The sequence below is a fragment of the Choloepus didactylus genome, chromosome 2, assembly GCF_015220235.1.
Source record: "Choloepus didactylus isolate mChoDid1 chromosome 2, mChoDid1.pri, whole genome shotgun sequence".
NCBI classification, from domain to species: Eukaryota; Metazoa; Chordata; class Mammalia; order Pilosa; family Megalonychidae; genus Choloepus; species Choloepus didactylus.
In genome coordinates, this window is record NC_051308.1 from 177,978,225 (window position 1) to 177,999,565 (window position 21,341).

Here is a 21,341-nt window from a genome sequence, read left to right on the forward strand (position 1 = left end):
GTTTAAACTGTCAAAATGAACATTATTTCACATGAAGAATTCCAAATGGCCCTAGAGGAGGTCAATTTATTCATCTCCTCTGGGGCTACATTTCAGAACTAACTTATCCTGACAGGCCCAGTGGGAAGCAGTCCTGTGCAATGACACATTCTGTTCATCATGCTGGACTAGTTAAACAAATGATTATAAGACCTTGTAATGGAATACTATGGAGCTGTTAAAAGAGTAAGTGCTTATGGACTGATGTGGAAAGATTTTCAGTATGTATTACTGAGAGAGTAAAGCAAGGTGCAGATCAGAATATAGAATAAGATCCCCAAAATGTGTTGTATATTCATCAACTTTTTTTTTTTTTTTTTTTTTTTTTTTTCTGGAATAACACCCAAGGAACTGCTAACAGTAGCTACTTGCCTAAGAGTGGAGGAAGGGAGACTTTTCATTTTACATGTTTCTGAAGTATTTGAATTTCTTTTTTACCACGTGAAACTATTATTTATATAACAAAAGACATAATAGCTTTAGTAGTCATAGCTTTAGAGAAGCTCTATTGTAGATCTTCTAAGGCCAAGACAGAGGACTGATTCCTAAGGTTTCCAGGTAAAAATCACTCTTGCAAAGGCAGCTCTCTGGCAACTGCATCTCAGGGTGGCTTTGTTATATTCTTCTCAGACTTAATAACTCTCATGAAAGAATAAAAGTGTTGCTTCTTTATGATAAATGACCCCTGAAAAGAAAGCTAGCTGCTTAGGATGTAAAGAGAAAGTAAATCCATGAAAAAAAAAACAAAAAAACAAAAAACAAAACTCTGAATAACTCAAAGATTGGAACATCAAATCTGGCAAGTGGCTTGGAGCTGCCACACAGATGAGTTATCCATGAAATCATTTGAGTTAATGCTCTAGTCAGAATGGATTTTAATTGCTTTGCTCTTGTAGTTATAGAATAATTATGAGTCATAAGGGGTTATTAAATTATGTGGTATTTTATCTATTTCAAGAAGAAAATAATATGTTACAACAGTACTTGTAAATGGGGGGATTTAAGAGTTCTGCAAATGTATTTTTAAAAAATCTCAAGTGTCTATATAATATTGAAGGGCCTTTATTGCTTTTGGAAATGCTGTCTCCCCAGATGACTAAATTCCTTGAGAAACCTAGTCCATGTTTTTCATTTCTGTATCCTTAGCAATTTGCTTGGCACATAACATATATTCACTAAGTATGTGTGAATGTGCATATGTAATTAAATGTCTTAGTTTTCTTCATTCAATTCATTTCAAAAATATCTGTTGAGTATCTACTTAAAGTGTGAGGCCTGGTGTTAGGCCCTTCTGTATATGTACACACACGCACGCACGCACACACACACACACACACTTATGTGTTCTCCCTACAGATGAACAAGAAAGGCCCCACAGCATTTAGTTCTCACACGTACCACAGAGCCAGGGTTGGGAACTCGAGTCCCGTTCCTTCCAGTATATCCTGTAATGGAGGATGCAGCCCCTTTGCTCCTGGGCTGGAATTCTGTTCCATGAAATTAAAATGCTCCCCCTTTCCTCTGTGATGGCATTAATGTGGGGGCCACTCAGTGGTGCTGTGAAGTGGAACACGGGAGCTTTTATCACCCTCAAAATTCAAATCATTTGTTTAAAGCAAAATTTGGCAAAAGGTCCCAAGACTCACCTGTGTGCTTAGAGTTACCCTGAATGGAACTGCATCCTGCCTGATCCCCTGACAGCGCGTACACACGGATTTCATAACAGGTGTAGGGTTTTACGTTCTCTGCAAGGAAAGGAACTTGTTACAGCAGATGTGGCATCACCGGTGAGTCACTCAAGGAGCCATTCTAATACCTGACACAGACTCCTTGAAGGTGTTTCTAGCCGTTCCTTAGTTTGGAGATGGTTCAGGAACAGTCTGCCCTGAGGGTAAAGGGATGACCTAAGTTACAAATTCTCAACATCCTATTTGCCATGGCACTGACTTCTAAAAGTCACTGCTCCCAATTCCTGAGCATGAGGTTAAAAAGTCAAACAAAACTGACTTTCTTTCTATTAAATAAGCAGTGTCATCGTGATTAAGAAGGAGGCCAAGTGACTCAAGTTTCAAGAAGTCTTTAAATTTAACCACACAGACACATACGCAGACTACTTCTGAAACAAAACTTGCCTTCAAGAAAAAAAAATTGACTTCTGCAAATAAATCATTTGCTGTTTACAAAAAAGTGAGGCTGTAGTTTTGTAGGCATAGAACCTGAACTGCCTGTTGGGATCTGACAGGGTAAAGCCAGGGCACTTGCAATGCAATCCAACCCCCTGTTTTTTGCCCTCCCTCCCTCCACCTTGTTCCAGTTAGATCTCAGTTGCTTCACATTCTTGAAGTTCTGGAAAAAAAACCTGGGAAAGAGATCAGAAGGAGTGCAAGAGAGCATCTGATATTTTTTGGTAATTTCTTTTTTGGTGGGCTGTTCTATTTAAAGGATGACATATGCTAATGCTCCTTCCTGGCTTTCAAAATGCCACCCTTCGCAATTTCCTGTCGGTCATAAAGCTTACTGGCAAGTCACTCTTCTCTGCCAAAGCTCCCTGAATCTCAGATGTCTACTCCCTATGAAGAAAAGACACCTCTCATAGATATTGCCCTTGACATATCTTTAAATTCCAAATGAAAATTTAAAGAAAGAGAAGACAAACAATCATTCCTAAGTAATTATAGAATCATGTGGTCAAAGTAAGAAAGACTCTCCCCCAATATTGTATAATGCCCTACCTATAAGTAGATCTGGTCCCCTACAATGATAATTGATTAGGGTTTTAATATTTTGTCTTTGAGGAAAAGGAATTTTACACCAGAATAATTTACTAAATTGTGTAAATTTCATATGAAAATCCATTGTCCCTTAAGTATGCCAGCATGTAGGCAGCACATAAAGCCCAGGCATGCAAACAGTAGTACTGACATAAGAGACCATGACGAGATCAAAACTCACGCCATGGGTGGGTGGTGACTGTGCCTCAGTTCATGTTCATGGACCAAGTGAAAAGGAGGAAAAGACACAGCTCAGTTCTATAATCCAAGGATTCCTCACGGGTGGCATCCAGAATATGGAATCATGTTTCACCTGGGAGAGGAAAGCACATGGTTTTCTGCTCCCAGCTGCCTGGCTGTTCTGCCCCTAGTTATGGAAAGGGCCAACCAACCACTGTGCCATGTAGAGGCATGGACGTTCCAGATGAGTGCCTTAGGCAAATGGTTTCATTACATTTTTGCCTTGCAAATTGTGAGTTTCAGGGCTGAGGCCTGGGAACTGCTTCTTCAGCAGCTGTGGGTTTCTTCTTGCAAAGACATCTTTAGTGGAGGAGGGAAGAAAATGTGGTTTCATAACTCAGTGGACATTTCCCTTTCCATGAAGGGTAGAGCCCTAGCATACTTGTTCCCAGGTTCTGACCTCTTATCAGGGCTCCTGTTTTACTGGTTAATTCCTGTAAGAAGAGTCCCTAATCATGTCTACTCTCCACCTCCAAAACCCTCCGTAGCCCTGCTGCCCAGTGGAGGAAGCCCATTCTTTCATTTCCTTTCTACAGCCTGGCCCCAATTTCCAGGCCCATTTCCCACTACTGCTATGCATACCTGCATCCTGCTCTAGGCACCCTTGGACAGAGGTTTTGTCTTCTAGTTTATAAGCCATCTCTTAGGTAGTTTTCTGTAGAAAGCTAACTTCATCTATTAAGTGTGGGAGAAGGTAATCATTCAATGACCAATAATAATGCATCATCATAGAGGAAGTAGGATAGTTCATGCAGAAGAGGGACCCAACTAGTCCAGGCATCAAGGAAGGTTTTCTAGACAACTTCACGTTTGCATATTTGTAAAAGGAATGGCTCAGAACACTTTTCACCCAGACAGGACAAAACTGATGATTTCAAGCCTAGATTTATAACTAAGGCACCAGATTGTATTCTAGTCCCACACCCAAACACCCAACTCGGCTCCACACAGGTGTAGGGAAAAGGCTATTGTGAATCTGATGGCAAGGAATCTTCTTACTGACTGGAGAGGGCCATTTTGAATTGATAATAAGTATGAATTACCCAATTTTTAAGTGTTTATTTCCAGAATGTAACATCAACACAAACTAACAGTTAACCAAGTGCCTCCTAGCAGAACGTTAATTAATAAAATTATTTTACACATTACTATATTAATTTTATTCAAATGAACGTATCTTAAGTGCTTAACAACATTTTATTTTCCTAAGTATGCTAAAGATACTTAGGAAACATTCTTTCTTGTCATCTATTTTATAGTTGTGTGGAATTAGAGAATTTCTAGAAGGAAGGAATCATAGGGACTATATAGTTCAAACTGTCCCACAGGGCTGAGTCCTAATACAGTTTATAATAAGCGTTTACAATTTTGTAGCATTTTAGAGTTCAGTAAGTGCCTTTTCTATACACAGTCTCATCTGATTTGAGGAGGGAAAATTAGTTCGACAGTAACAACTCTAAGAACAGGGAACACTGCCTTCAGAGGCAAGCAACAGTCCTATTAGAGACCATCAATAGTAGGAAAGTTCAATTTCTAAGAATTGAACTGAAATCTGCCTTCTTATAATTTCCACACAGGGTTCTTAGTTCTTTGACTTAATGACATATGTCCAAGTCAAAGCCAGCAACAGCCCTCAAGCTGCCCACCCCTACCTACTCTGGAATTCTCTTCTACGGGCTAACTGGTCTCTAGGTAAGAAGTTCCAGACCCTCAATGGCTTGCTCACCTTCCTTGGGAAACACATAGCCACATAAAAGGCACACAATTAAGGATGGGACCGTGTATCATCATGCAGTGTGTTCTGTTTATATTTCAGTTGGGTAAGTCTTGTTTCCTTAATCAGGGCATGTGTATCCTCCTAGGCAGGTGTAATGATTACCACGGGGTAATGAAAATATCCGGGGACCCTTTCAAATCTTAGGTCTGTCACATATAATAATAATAATAACTAAATTCAAAACATTTTCCATTATTTATTCATTTAGTCCTCACAATAATCCAATGATGTAGGTAATATTATTACCCCTATTTTACAGGAAAGGACACTGAGGCACACAGAAATTAAGTAATTTGTCCTAGATCATACAACTAGTTAGCGAAAGAGCCAGAACTCAAACCCAAGTAGTCTTGCTCTAGAACCTGCACTTTTAACCACTATGCTGAACTTATGTCTAAAAATGACATTAAATAAGTTCTATCCAATTCTTTCATGTGTCTTCAAATACTTTCACTTGATTAGAACCACTTGATTCTAATTCAAAGACTGAGGAATCAGAGATGCTAATTATCACAGAAATAATTCTAGATTTATTATCACATAGCAATAAGCAGCAGAATTGGAAAAGAAACTTAGATCTCTGGATTTCCTCATCTGCCGGCCCATGGTTGTTTTGAGCATTAAGTGAGCCCCCGAATGTAAAGGTGCCTACCTATCGCACTGACGACTTACTACTCAGCTCTCAGCTATGCTTGGTTTGGTTCATTTTTTCATCCATTCTATTTGACGCTGTGCTAGGCACATGGATTTTCCATAAAAGCTAGATTTTTCAGTCAACCAGCTGGTCCTCTGTGGCTGCAGGGGCGTATTCTACAATACTGTCTTGATGGACTCTAGGTCATAAATCTCCCTCTTATCATGTACTGGAGGGCAGGGTCCTGGGTTCCCACCTGCAGTTTCTGCTAAACAAAAGTGAATTTTGTAACACTCCAGAAGGAAGGTGAATAATCAGGTACCTGAAATCAGAGCAGACACACTGTAGAGTGGTCTCCGCAGCCAGTTGAGAGGAGGCTGCATGCTGCCCCCTGAATGGAGCTCCCTCCATTCCACCACATACTCCTGGACAGCAGAGGCGGCTTTCCAGGGAGGCTCCCAAGTCACCACAATGTTGTCTGCGCCCGCTGAGTCTGCAGAGACCTGGCGAGGAGCCAGCAACCCTTCAGGGGAGAAAAATGGGGGGGTGAGAATTGCAATGGATAAAAATTTAGAAAACAACTCATGCCAGCATAGTTTTAGGAAGAACCACATTTTTTTTTTTTTTAATAAGGACATTTGGTTCATGCATGGAAGTTCATCCTATTTCTCAGTTCACAGAGAACCAGCAACATCAGCTTGTGCAAGGACTCTGTGTAGTGTCATTTTTCAAATTATATTCCCCTTCACTTTCTATTTCTCCTTCCATTCCTGGGTCCCCGAGATACCTGCTCTAATGAACATAATATATATTCTTCTAATCCACCTACCATATATTTATTTAGACATGTATGCATTCTTGAAAATTAATGGAGGGCAGGGTCCTGGGTTCCCACCTACAGTTTCTGCTTTGTGCTTGTGTGGTTTATTTTCATGAAAGCCATTGTGAGATAAATTTAATGCTTTTTCTAACTTTTTTCACTCAATACTACATTTCAGTGATATTTTCACCCTGCTGCTATATGTAAATCCAGCTCATTCTTTCAGATTGCTGCCTAAATCCTTTCTTTATCCAAGTGACAAGGCAGGAGGTGCCTTCCAACTCCTTGCTAACACAAACAAGGATGCAACATTGTCTTACACATCTTCTTGTGTGCCTGTGCAAAAGTGTCTCTGGGTACATATACACAGAATTGCTAGATTATATACAGTAAATGCATATATTATTTCACTCAATACTGCCCCATTGCTCTCTAAAATAGCTGATCAGTGAACACTCTAACAAGAAAAGCATGAGGGTTTCCATTTCCCCACCAACATGTGCTATTTTCTGACTTTCAAAATTTTTTCCAATATATGTGTAAAGTGGTATTTAATTATGGTTTTATTTTCATTTTTCTGATTTCTTTCGAGGTGTAGGTTCTCTTCATATATTACTAACCATTTGGATTTCCCCTTCTGTGAACTGCCTATTCATATACTTTGTTCGTTTTTTTTCTGTTGCGTTTCCTGTCTTCTCTCTGATTTTTGCAGAAATACCTCTTATATTCTAGATATTAATCACTTGTCAGTTTTTAATGCTAAAAATATCTTATCCAAGTCTGTAAATTTTCTGATAACTGTATGTTGTCTTTGTTGTATATAAATACTTACTTTGATGTAAGCAAATTTATCCATGGTTTGTATACTTTGTGACTTATTTATGAAATCCTTCTCCATCTTGGGATCGCAAAGACATTCAACCACAATTTCTTCTATTAGTTTCTGGCTTTAATTATACATTTAAATTTTTAATTGAAATCCATCGGAAGCTTTGTTTTTTTCAAGTGGTATGTGGAAGGGATTAAAGTTTATTATCTTTTCCACACAGTAAGTCAAATTTCTCCAAGCCATGTCTAAGCAATCTATCCATGCCCTACAGATTTGTTACACCATCTTATCCTATAGCAAGTTCCATATACTCATGGGTTGGCCTCTTTACCAGAACACACTTTTCACATTATTAGGCTTTGTAATGTCTGACTATTTGGTGGTCAAAGTCTCCACCACTTTTTGCTCTTCTTTTTTCAAAGTGATCTTAGATATTCATGAACCTTTGTTTTTCCATATAAAGTTTAGAATCAGTTTGTCAGAGTCCCCCCAAATTTCCAGCTTGTATTTTTATTGGAATTACATTAAATTTATAATTCAATATAAATTTATAGTTCAATATGAGATGTTGCAATGTTAAATTGTACCATTTGTAATAGGCTGTTTCTTTGAAATTAATCAGAGCTCCTTTTATATACTTTAATGGAGTTTTAAAAATTCCACCTTAAAGTTACCATGCATTCTTTCTTAGGTTAATTCCTAGACACTTTATATTTTCAGTTGGCTATCTAAATGACATCTTATTTTCTCCTGTTAATCTTATTCCTGATAAAATTCCTAAATTCTCTAGTTAGTTCTAATAATTTGTCTACTGACCTTCTTGAATTTTCTACATAAATAATCTTATTAATTGCAAAAGATCTCCCTCCAATCTTTACATTAAATCTCTTATTTCCTTTTTTGTTTTTATCTTATCTTGTTCCTAATTTTCAAGGTAATGTGCCTATATGTTTTTATTAAGATGACATTTGCTGCATGTTTTTTGGAGAAAGTCTTAAAAGTTAAAAAGTTATCTTCAGCTCTCTGCTCCTCCCTGTTCGACAGACTACTGCATCTTTCCTGTTGGGGCATTTGTTTTCCCTTCCCAGAAGGGAAGATACATATGTGAATAGTGTAAACATATATTGAAGGGGAGAGGGGGCAAAATCATGGGACTATATTCCTCAGCGTATGCATGAACCAAGTTCCCTTGCCAGTTTGTCCTCCAGGTCACTCTGGAATGCACAGCGACTTGGATTAGGTGGTTTAGGTGTGGTCTTCATGGAGGCAATAGGCCCCTGAGATTCCAACATTCCCAGGATCTTATTTAGCTACAGATCACTCCTAGAAAACTGCCTCAATGGCCTACCTTACTTTCAACTTATGGTCTGCTCAGCCCTACTATAAAACAAACCCTCACTCCCGCATGCCTGCCCCCTCTCACCTGGCTAACACAGATTTGTATCCCCCTATCCCATTCAGATTTCTCTTCCTCTCCTCACCTTCTCTCCAAGCCCATTCTTCCATTTCTCTCTGTTCCTATAACAAACTGTGCTCACCTCTAGCCTCTCACTTATTATACTATACAACAGTTTACTTGTTTATGTGTCTTTCCTTTCCACTTGACAATAAATAACTTGTGGACCTCAACTGCATTTTTTACCTACTGCTGGATTTCAATTGCTTTATAATACATGCCCTATGTACTGGTTTGGATCTGTTAGGTACCCCAGAAAAGCCTATGTTCTTTTAACCAATCTTGTGGGGGCAGACTGTTGTCATTAGGTTGTTTCCATGGATATGTGACCCCGCCCACTCAAGGTGGTCTTAATCCCCTTGCTGGAGTCCTCTATGAGAGGATAAAAGGCAGAGACATTTAGGAGAGAAGCTGAGACAGAAGCCCAGAGATATTTTGGGGAAAGCCACTGAAACTAGAAGCTAAACTCTGGAGAGAAGGATCCGCAGAGCCAGCTATGTGCCTTCCCATGAGACAGAGGAACCCTGGATGCCATCGACCTTTCCTTAGAGAAGGTATCGTCCTGTTTATGCCTTAATTGGGACATTTCATGGCTTTAGAACTGTAAATTTGTGAACTAATAAACCCTCTTTGTAAAAGCCAGTCCATTTCTGGTATATTGCATTATGGCAGCTTTAGCAAACTGAAATACCCAATAAGTGGTTGCTGAATGAATAAAAGTAAACGTGGGCTTGAAAATAATGAATACGGCATTTTGAGGAGTTGTTACCAAATCTAAATATGGAAACTGGAATGCGCTCATAAAGTTCATGAGGTTTATATTCTCAAACCCATCTGCAGTGAGGTTTTAAGAAGTAACGTGTTCTGATAAATTAAATTTTTAAAATTGTAAGATACTAAACTGTGGTATGGTTTCAAGTTTTCCTCACAAAATTCACTTTAAAAATTACTTATGTAGTACTTATTCATTCAACAATAATTAAAAAGATATAAAAAGCAAGGGGGAAGAAAAATCACCTGTAATCTCATGATGCAGAGATAACCTCTGTTAACATATCCATGTATATTCTATTAGATTTTTTTTTTTATCATGCAAAAATGAATACTCACATGAATCCATGTTTAAAATGGCAACATCTCATACATATTTTTGAAAGCCTACTTTTTTACTTAGGGTATTTGTGCATCTTTCCATGTCTGAAAAAAACAACTATACCATCATTTTAATACAGGTGTGGAATTAAGACAAGTGAGGGTCATAATGTATTAAACTAGTTAATCCTCTATTATTACACATTTTAGGTTGTTTCCAGTGTTTCATTATTTCAGTGTTTCAACAGACATCTTTGTACTTATATTTCTTAGCACTACTCCTATTATTTGCTGAGGATACATTTCTACCAAATAAATTTCTTGGTCAAAAAATATGCTCACTGTAGTAGTTGGAAGCTGTTATGTACCCCAGAAAAGGCCATGTTTTTCTTCCTATGGGTACAGACCTATTGTAGATGGGACCTTCTGATTAGGTTATTTCAATTGAGATGTGACCCACCCCATTCAAGGTGGGTCTTAATCCTCTTACTGAAGTCCTTTATAAGAGGATAAAACACATACAGAAGCTAAGAGATGAAATCCAGAGAAGCTCATAGAAAAAGCCTGAGAGAAGCTGAGAGACAAGGACATACCCACAGAAGCTAAGAGAGGAAGTCGCTGAAGTCAGAAGCTGGAAGAAACAAAACCTGGGAGAGAAGGACCAGCAGATATCGCCATGTGCCTAGTCATGTGACAGAGGAGTTCCAGATCACCATCAGCCTTTCTTCAGGAAGATGGTATAGTCCTGTTGATGCCTTAATTTGGACATTTTCATGGCCTTGGAATTGTAACTTGTAAGCTAATAAATCCCCATTGTTAAAAGCCAGCCCATTTCTGGTATATTGCATTTCAACAGCTTTAGCAAACTAAAACACTCATATTTAAAGTTTGTTATATATTGTCAAATTTCTCATCAAAAAGTACCAATTTACACACCCAGCAGCAGTGTATAAGAGCATTTTTCCTCACAATCTGACCATTGTGGAGTATGTTAATCCTACTTAATTATCAGTCTGATTTTTTTCTTTTAAATTATTTGCACTCATCAATTGCTAGTTAAGCTGAACATGTTTTAGTATCTTTATTGCTCCTTTCATACTCCTTTTTATTATTTGAAAAAGTTACAAAGAGCTAGAAAGAGAGTAAGAGAGACAATAATCCTTTTCCTGCCAAAGATGTGGTATATATTTTCTTTAAATTGCTATTTGGGTTTTAAAGTTATATTTATAGTGTTTTAAAAAATGCTTTACTATGTGTTATGGGTTTAATCATGTCCTCAAAAGAGACATTTTGAAGTTCTAATCCCACTACCTGTCAATTTGGAAACAGGGTCTTTGCAGATGTAATCAAGTTAAGGTGAGGTCATACTGGATAAAGGCGGGCCATAATCTAATATGACCAGTGTCCTTATAAGAAGAGGAGAAGATATACAGAGCTACAGAGGGAAATGGCCATGTGACAATGGAGGCAGAGGGACAAGCCAAGTAACACCTGAGTTGGGGAAACCAGAAGCTGGAAGAGGCAGGAAGGACAGATCCTCCCCCAAAGGCTTCAGAGGGAATGTGCCTTCCAAGACCTTGATTTCCAGATTTCTGTAAGAGAATTTCTGTTGTTTTGAGCTAGTTTGTGGTACTTTATTATGGCAGCCCTGGGAAACTAATACACTCCGCATAAAGTTTAATTATTGAAAAAATTTAGTCATCTTTTCCTTCAAGCTTTCTGAGTTAGGTGCCTTCCTCACTTGAGGCAGAGATCACCAATTTTCTATCAAATATCCTCTCCTCAACTTCTTGGATGATGCCTGGAATTTATTTCTGAGCTTCCTTTGCAGCTGGGTTGGCCATGTTGCCAGTTAGGGCCAGTGAGTACAAGTGCTGCGAGCAACCTTGGGCCAAGCTCCTCAATAGAGAGAGGTGAGCCTTTCTTTCTTCCTTCTTTTCTGCCGCTTAGAAGGAAATAGCCAGAGCTCCGGCAGCCATTGTGGACCATTTCCATTTTGAGGACGAAAGCCAAGAAAGAAGGAACCTGAATCCTGATTACGTCACAAAGCTGCCACACCAGCCCTGGGCTGCCTAACTCTGATTTCTTTCATGTGAGGGAATAAATAATTCACTGTAGTCATACCTCTGTAAGAGCTGTCCTAACTCCTAAAAGCAATTCCTAACTTAGGTACCACCCCAAGGTATGTGAATTTTTACTTGTATTTTCTTCTAGTAATTTTCATCCACTCTATTATCTCTATGTTTACAGACACATAACTGAAAAGATACATAACCAAGATTTAACAGTGCACATAAAATAATAAATGTTCTGGCAGAAACTTCTTCTAGTTGTCCACATGTAGATCAAATTGTTACATTGAATTTTAAGGAAGGATCTAATTAGAGTTTCATTCTAATATGCATTTTTTGAAAAGACAGGCCATCAATCTTGACATAGAATCCTTGTATAACACAGATCTTGAGAAATAGTGCCATTATCTACTTTCTTGACTAATTATGGGCTTTTATGTGGAGTTAGTCTTCAGAGGATATGACTGCTCCTGTGAAATATGTCTCTCTATCTAGTAGGAAGCTTTTGGACATAGATAATGGTACACATATACACATTTGTGTAATACAGATCTGTAGCAGAGCAGAACTTTACTATATTTTCATTTCAGCCAGAATTTCACTTTAATGCTATTGGTTTTAAAATATGTTTGTGCTGTAGGTATAAAATGTTTATTCTGTAACTTGAGAACATGTGTTATTCTTGCTTCTGTAAGAATTAGTGTTCAATTTAATGTAACTAATATTTCCTTAGCTAACATTGATTAAGTATCTGCTATGTAGTAGTCTATGTAATTAATCTCACAATGACCTGTAAGACGGGTATTATGATCCCTAATTTAGTGAGGAGGAAACGGAACTCAGAAGTGTTAATTCACTTGCCCAAGGCACTTAAAGAATGAGTGGAAAAGAGCCTCTGATAGTCCTTGACTCCAAAGTCTGAACTATTGTGCTACTCATGCCCACATGGGCAGGGCCTGCAGGAGATAAGAAATGAGTAAGATACAGTATCCCACAGGCAATACTAAAGAAAAGTTGGTACTTACCTGACCCACAAAGGTCTGTTATGTTGATGTGAGTGGGCAGGGAACTGCCTTTTGAGTTGGCTGCAGACACAGTCGCAGACCAGTTCCCAGTTCTGTGAACAACCCAGGTCCAGGAGGTGTGTCCCGTGATGTTCTGTAGTGTGGCCCTCTCCCCAGTCACCTCCTGCAGGGTCACCTGATAGTGAAGGATCTTTCCTCTTGCCTCTGATACACTCAGATTCTGCAACAAAACACCCACTTACTATTTACGCTTAGACAGGATTATTGGATGTTCTGTGCCTGGACCTCATGACCACTTGCAGCAGGCAGCTACATCTGAGTGACCTTTTTATTTACATCTTCTCACCTCCTGCTCCACGCACTTTTATGCATCACCCTCATTCAGAAATAAATCAGTTAACATTTTCCAAACATAATTCTTAAAAACAAGTTGATCTTCCTTTCTTGCTTCAAAACAAAACTGACTAAGAGTAGCCAATTCAATCACACCCAATCAGACAAGCGTGGGATCTGAACTCAGATGACCTGGGACTGAGTTCCACGTCTGCCAATCACTATCTGTGACTTGGGCAAGGCACTGAGCTCTTTGAGTCTCCAGTTCTTAGTTGGTGAAACAGACTCATACATACACACATGTGTATAACTTTTTTAGATAGAAAAGTGAAATGCTTCTCAAGAAATCAAAAACAAGGTTATCCAGGGCTAAACTAGTGAAATCCACAGGCAGTGAATTGGATTAGCCACCTGTGCAAGGGAATAAGACACTGTTTATAAATGTGTGACTAACGAGTCTTGGAACTGTAAAAATTCCAATTGAGATCATTTGGGAGCAATCTCAGAAAGTAAGCAGAAAATGAATTATTTGTATTATAATAACCCCACTTGGAAAAGGACCACAGGAAACAGAAGCATAGAAAATGGAGTGTTGCCAAGGCCAGAACTGGCAGTGCCCATCCACACCTAGTTCAGGAAGAGGAAGGCTTGACTAACAAGACTTAAGCATTCCAATTTTCTTGGCAAGGCTATTCCTTCCATGGGTGAGGGGCCTCCAGCTGCCTTTGCTGAAAGACACATCTTAGGACTGGCAAATGCTCCTTGCTCTGGTTCTCTGCTCACCAAAGATCTTCTAATAATTTGGTTTCTTATATATTTACCTGTCAGGAGAGACTAGGCCAGCATGAACATCTGGTACACTTAAAATGTGTATTTTTTCACTTTAAGTGAATAAATTGGCCTGATTATAATTTAGCTTCTGGAACAATTAGCATACTGGGAGAGAATGTTCTGATCTGCTGACTCAAGCCTTCCGGTTGGCCTAACAGCTGCATTTTTCACTTGAAATCGATTCACGAGTATCCAGCTTTTTATATGTCAGCCTCTGGGAGGTTGATTAATGTAGGTTCTGTCCTGGGTACCTTTCTGGATCCACAAGGTCCAAGACTGCATCTTCCCACAGTCTATGCACTGAGGTGAATCCCATTTTGCTGGATGCTCTTTGAGGTGAACATTCAGCCTTTCCTTAGAAGACATCCTTGTGCACTGGCAAGAACCAGGGAAGTTTGCTTTTCAAACCTGCATTATAAATGAACTCATAGGGTTGTTGCACAGATAAAATAAACAAGTGCTTTTCAAACATTGATGTTCTAAACTGTTATTAATAAACAACATGCCCTTTGTCAGAGGACAGAAAACAGGCTCAATTAAAGCAAAAGCTGGCTGGGGAAGAGCATTCCCTCAGTTCTCTTTCACTCCATCCTTTCCTATCTCTCTCCTCTGTAGATCCAGAGGTAAGACTATTAGCCTCCCCTCCACCCCTTGTATCCCCAAATCTAAGACAGCTACCAAGAGTTAACTGAGCTCACAAAGCTTCACATTCATGCCAGAAACCAAAGGGGCTTCTGTTCTACTCTGTCAACTAAGGAAACAGAGCTCTCACTGGAAAAAACATCTTGCAAATCATCTTTATCACTTTCCTCTGTCTTCATAAACACACAGCAATCTCATTCAAACCAACAATAAACTGTTGAAAGGAAGAGGGAAAAGGTCAAGTCATCTTGGATCCAATGAACTTAAACTGTGACTTCTGCCGAAATCTGGCTACCACTGATAACAGAGGTGTGGATCTGAAAGATGAATGAAGGTTCCCAGAGGGTAGTGAAGACCCAGACCATTGCATCTTCCCCTCCATATCCCATGTTTTCCAAGTTGAAGATATCAGTGAGAAGGTGGGGTGAGGAGGAGACAGTACACAAGCAAACATGGCAGCCCATGCAATATGCGTGTATAAAATGTCAAGCTCAGGTTTTAGGATAAAGGTTATTCTCTCTCAGGTAATCAGGCTTCTTAACCAACTTGGAGAACAGGCTTAACTTGTCCAACTGGGTACATGGAATGAAAAGTTCAATGAGCCAATAAGAAAACAGGTGTGCAGCCAGCTGGGCACTTAGTTTCCTGAAGCCAAGGCAGACAGTATAATCAGTTTAATTTGTTTGGCTTACAAAAAATAACAGCATCATAAAGATGGCAAATAGTGTATGTAATCCATCACTCCCGAATTGCACCTGGTCCTGACAGAATGGAATATCATCACAGAGCCCCTGAACTGGATGAGATTCTACAGATTAGCAACTCATTTAACATTTTATTTTATAAATGGGGAAACAGAAGCCCAGGGAGATGAAGTGGTTTGCTCACGTCCACTCAAGGGGTAAATGGAGGAGCTGGAGTTGGAATCCAGGGCTCCTAACAAGTCTGGTATGACATACTGCTCCTTATATTGGCAAGCCTGAGAAAATGTGCTGGCCGACAACAGGGCTCCACGTTTCAGAGTTGGAATCCCCAGCCACCATATCCCCAATCCCCAAGCTGCAAGGCAGCTTCTCTAATTATGAGGTTGTGGTAAGTAGGACATGGAGCATCAACATCAGGCATAAGTTCAGCAATTTGGGGAGGGTGGTGACCTGGAATTCTTTTCTTCCATGGCCAGCAGGCTCTGAGTCACAAGGAGGCAAGCTGTGAGTGCTGAAGAACTGCAGAACTGAGGAGCTAGCTGGCTCTCCCCATATTTATATTAAAATAAGTTTATTTATATAAACTTATTTTTTACTCGTGTTTGTTTACTGGGGTGGGTGATAAGGAAGAAAATAACATTTCTTGAACACATACCATAGGTCAGGAACTTTACATCTGTTGTCACACTTAGCCCTTATAACTCCCCATTCTGATGAGTGTACAGAAGCTTAGAGAAGTTAAGGAACTATCTCAAGTAGGCGCCACAGGAAAGTAATGTGAGGTGCACCCCCTGGTGGATAAGAGAGGAACACAATATCTGGAAGGTGTTGGGATCCCCAGGTGTGTCTCTGAAGACCTGATTCTTCTCGTACCTTCTCTAGCAGAGCTGAGAGGGGTCTCAAGCCAGTAATTGTAATTGTCACCCTCTCCTACTGGTAAGAGTATGCTAAAGAGGAAAAGTTGTCCTGTTGCCTCTCTCCTTTGGTTTTATTTCTCCTCTTTCCCATGGAAAATGATCTAAGTTTATGTGGAAAGCCTTTCTGACTTAGATTTGTCTAAGAAGCAGAGTAAATAGCTCCCTCAATAAGTTCATTATGAGCCCTGCTGCCTGAAAAGACTTTCATCATCAAAAACAACTTGGTGAATGGAATCCACCAAGGATTCCATTCCACTGAACAGAATGCAGTGAATCTTTTTTTTTTTTAATTAGAAATAATATATTGGAGGAAAGGTGTTTTTGTGAATTGATAAATCATTTCTTCTGAAAACTTTAAAAAACTACTGTACGTGTCATAAGGTAACGGTTTAATTCTGAACTGCTTCTGATACAAATAATAAGAAACTGTTAGAGCTTGGTCATATCAAAGAAGAGGGTCCATAATCAAGTCCATTTCAAAAGCTGGGGGAATATGAACATTTAGAGTCACAGATTTGCCTGTGAGGGCTTTTTGTTTGTTTTGGAATGCTGCTGACCCGGGTTCTTCTTACTAGGGAAGTCCTTTGCTTTTCTGCTCCAGTGTGGAGCAGCTGTATGACTTTGAGCAAGACATTTCACCTTTCTCAGCCTCAATTTCCTTATCTGTAAAATAAGGATAATTGCATGTATAGCATAGGCGTACTGGAGGATTCCATACACCAAGGGGAGTAATTAGTTTTAAAGAGTGCTTGGCACATGACAGATGTTAATTAAGGCATTTGGTCAGTTGCTTTCTCTTGTAGTTACTTTAAAGTGATATAAAAATCATCATGATTTGTACTTTCTCTTCCATATTCATGTGACACTTCTATCGATCTATCAATTCTATCTCGATCCTTGGCTTACAACTCTATATGGAAGTCTCACCAATGCTATACAATTGATAACAAAATACATATAATTGTGGGTTTAAGCCTGAGTACCTGGATTTTAGAACTCATGACTGCCTTCAGTAACCCCAATCTAAAACTGAAGAAATGATTCACCTGGAAATTTAAAAAAAATCACTGTATTAACTTTTCTTTTTGAATTCTATCTCCCCATGTACAATGTCTGACTCATAACAATTATCTATAAAACACTTTTCATGATTATCTCATTAACCTTCACAGCAATCTTAAGCAGTATGTACCACTATATACATTTTAATTGTGAGGAAAGAAAGGCAGAGAGAAGTTAAGTACCTTGCTCAAGAACACACAGCCAATAATAAGTGGGTATGTCAGCTGTTGGAATTTGAACCCAGGTAGCACAACTTTCTCTGGATAATGAACTCTTAAACCCTGTATCTTGCCGGCACTTAGTAGATACTCCCAAGTGTTTTCCACACTGAACTCATTTAATTGATAGTCACATCTCATGGCAGATACCCTGACATAATGATTTCTATCTTGTTTTGCGTCTAGAAACAAAAGCAAAAATTCTACTCCCTTCCATCTCTGCTTTCCATCTTCTGCTAATTCTCTGCTACCTACTCTCTTATGTTTGACGCTGGCCACCTTCTATGCTATTCAACTAAAAATTCTCTTCGTTACAGCTGACATACCCATGTGACTAGTCAGCAAGGGAGAGCAATCCATTCTTTCTTAAAATATCTTCAGAAATGCTGCACCAGCCAGTGATGGGGCAAGGGTTGGGAAAGGGCAGGAAACAGTTGAATATTGCAGCAAAACTATCGCAGCTTTCTCATCTGCTGCTTTCGTATTAAAATATTGATTCTGAGATGCTCCCTTCAATTGGATACGTCCAATACAAGGGCTCCAATCTCCTGACAAATAATCTGTCCTGGGGACTTAGGATAATAGAGCTTTTTGTTCCACATCAATATCACTCAAGTTACAATTTTTTTTTTTTTTTTACTTTTTAGCAAACCTCTTTTATCTGAGGAGGCCAAAGAATTCATCCCTTCAACAGCACTATGTGATCTAGGTTGAAATATTTTCCATATGAGAAAGAGAACTATGGGAGAAAGAGACAATAAGCTGCCCCCAGCCACGGCAGGTCTCTCAGTGCCTGTGCTGTGTTCTCTCTGTGGGGTAAGCTTGGTGGATGGGCTTGCTATTTTCTCTTCCCTCTTGCCTTCTCTCCTCAGATGCAAGGTTTGAGGGTAGCTGTTCATCAAAATGAGTTACTTCATTTAATAAATGGATAGAAAACACCAACTGTCTTTTGGAATTACGAGTTTTCTTAACTTTCTTCTTTATTGCTTGTCAAGGCATTCGAGCTATGCTGTCCAGTACAGGAGCCACAATCCACAAGAGGCCATCGAGGCCTTGAAATGTGGCTAGTCCAAAATGAGATGGGCTGTAAGTGTAAAATACACACTGGTTTTTGAAGACTTGGTAGGAAAAAAGAATGTAAAATCGGCTCATTAATAATTTTTAAATACTGATTACATATATTGAAATGATATCCTAGATATATGGGGTAAAATAAAACATACTATTAAAACAAATTTCACCTGATTTCAGTTTACCTTTTAAATTGTGCCTACCAGAAAATTTTGCATTACATATGTGGCTTATATGTGTGGCTTGTGTTATCTATGGGATGGCGCTTCACTAAAGCAATATTTTACATGCTGTATCCTCAATCTCCAAAGGCTCTCCCACTGAATGTTCTCCCCACCCTTGTCCTGGCTTACCTGTTCTCTTAGGCTCAGCTCCGGTATTACCCACACAGAGGTCTCTCTCTGACCCCCCACCCACCCACTCCTCCTCTCTATGGGACAAGCCTGACCTTCATCCTACTGACCATTGAAGTCCTCCGAATGTCCCAAGTACCCATGTCATCCTAGCTTTTAGTCCTCTCCCCTCACTGGACTGTGAACTATACGACATGTATGTCTTTTTCACTTCTACATACATGGTATGTGGCATGTCATCTAGCACTAAAGAGGGGCTTCAAAATATGTGTTTGAATGAATTAATGAAGAAATAAATGAATGAATGAATTCAGCTTCATTCATACACAGGCATTTTTCTTCCAGACCCATAGCCTCCACAATAATTTCAGGAAGTTTGGGATTTGCTAGTATCAAGATTGTAAAAGTATTTTGAAGAGATCAACAGGGAAATTGGAAACATGGCTTTGACCCGTTGTCATACCTTTTTCACACACTATCCATATTTTCAGGGTGATTTTATTCTTAGAGGATACATGTCATATTAAGTGGAAGAAAAGTGTATTGGAATCATGGATTGAATTGTTTAATCAAGGCAAAGGAAACCATATAGAGCTTTGCATAGGAAGAGATGACAGAAGGACTATGAGGGAGGGTATTGCTCAAAGCCCCCAAGTGGGAAGGGGTCAAACACAGCCCTAGGGCTGCTGGTGACGAAGCAACATTTTATACTTACAGAAGAGTTGTTATGTTATTTATTTGTAGTTTTAACAATACTCAGGTGTTCTTGTTTTATCTCATAGACTAGGATGCACTTTTTTACTTCAACATAGAAAGTTTTTTTCTCTTAAAAACAACTATGATAAAAAATAGTACAGAGCATTTTTGAGGAAACAAAGCTTTCAGAGGAGAAAACAAGGTGTGGGAAAATGAGGAAACACATGGATACCATAACAACAAAGCCAAAGTCTCCTTTACCTTCAACAAACACACTCACACATTCACACACACTCACCACTTGTACATACACACACGGGCACATTCATACCACATCCACCCACAAATACCCACACCCACCCCTCCCACTCACACTCACTCACTGTTACACATTCTCACACATACACACACACTCACTCACACACCTCTACACATTAAAACCCCCCTTATGCTCACTCACATACATAACTTACACACATTTACACATACTCTCACCCCCATACTCACACACTCATACCTCCCTCACATATATACACAAATATCACACATTTACACACACACACATACACACACATACTCACCTTCATACATACACATACATCCATTCTCTCTCTCTCACACACGCACAGCTGGACCCATTCAGCACCGAGTTCTTCTCCTCTAATGCAAGCATCCTACAAAAATGAAAGGTCATCTCACGTTTCCCCAAATGCAAGAGAAACGTGCTGTCATGGTGTTCACAGGCTAACCAGGTTGTACTTTGGGCTTTCTTTGGTGCCAAGGCCTGAAATTCCCCACTTTACAGTGACTGAGTGTTCCTCTCCTCGGTTTCCCAGTATTGTCCAAAGCTAAAAACAGACAAAAGCCACCATAAACAGGTCTTTGCTACCTTTCCCAGTGAAGTGTGGTCTGTGCTCTACACAAAGCACCTGATCTGGCTGCAGCTCTTTCTTTCTAGTCTGACATTTAGATGTGTCTCTTGTGCCACCACCACCCTGGAGAATCACTGAAAGTTTTGAAGTTGCTCCGTCATGACTTCCATCTGGTATCAAGTTGTAGAAGCTTCTAGCATTTATGTTTTGGGTTTCTTACATGGACCAGTACCAGTCCAAAGTATCCTTTTTGGGCCTACTGCAATTCTGGCTCCACAAAAGGAAAGATTTTCTAATGGTAAGAGAAAACCAACCACAGCACAGGCTGCCCTAAAAAGTAGGGTCCTTCCTGTCCCAGAAGGCCTCAGTGGAGACATCTGTCTGTCCTGGCTGGAGCAGGAGCCCCGTTCATAATGGGAGGAGGAGTGAGCTAGGGGGGCATTGAGTCCTTTCTAATTCCAGGATCTCATTTTAGAACATAAGCGTTGTGAGGATACGGACAAGATGAAAATGAACAGCAGAGAAGAATTTGCACATGTGCATTTGCTAAGTATTTATTGCCTGTGGCTAACAAATGTTTGACTTCACTCTGATACTGGATTCAGAGTACCATGATCGTCCTTGTCATAAATTATCTTTGTCACACTGAGAAGCACCATGAGGCATGGCACTGGGCATGTTGCTTTCATTGCCAGGATAAAACTTCATGATGTAGCACCATTTAGTTTTACCTTGGTGGCCCTAGTGATTTTCTTTCTACATTTGTGTTCTCTCATTTACTTGATCCCCACAATGATGTTGTCAGCTACACAGATACCAGTATCAGTACCCTCATTCCACCGAGAGAAATCGTTGAGTAGAAAGGAGTGAAATAGGACTAAAACAGC

General features: G+C 39.5%; 1 protein-coding gene across 1 annotated transcript in view; it reads right to left on the bottom strand.

The window, feature by feature from the left end:
- Positions 1-21,341, bottom strand: part of IL12RB2 (interleukin 12 receptor subunit beta 2) — an 87,268-nt gene that overhangs the window by 19,407 nt on the left and 46,520 nt on the right. The window contains exons 9-12 of the mRNA XM_037826956.1: positions 12,756-12,992; positions 5,784-5,984; positions 1,686-1,784; positions 1,438-1,596 (exon numbers count right to left, since the gene is read on the bottom strand). Of these exons, the coding sequence (XP_037682884.1) occupies positions 1,438-1,596; positions 1,686-1,784; positions 5,784-5,984; positions 12,756-12,992 (696 nt within the window). The remainder of the gene's footprint in view (positions 1-1,437; positions 1,597-1,685; positions 1,785-5,783; positions 5,985-12,755; positions 12,993-21,341) is intronic.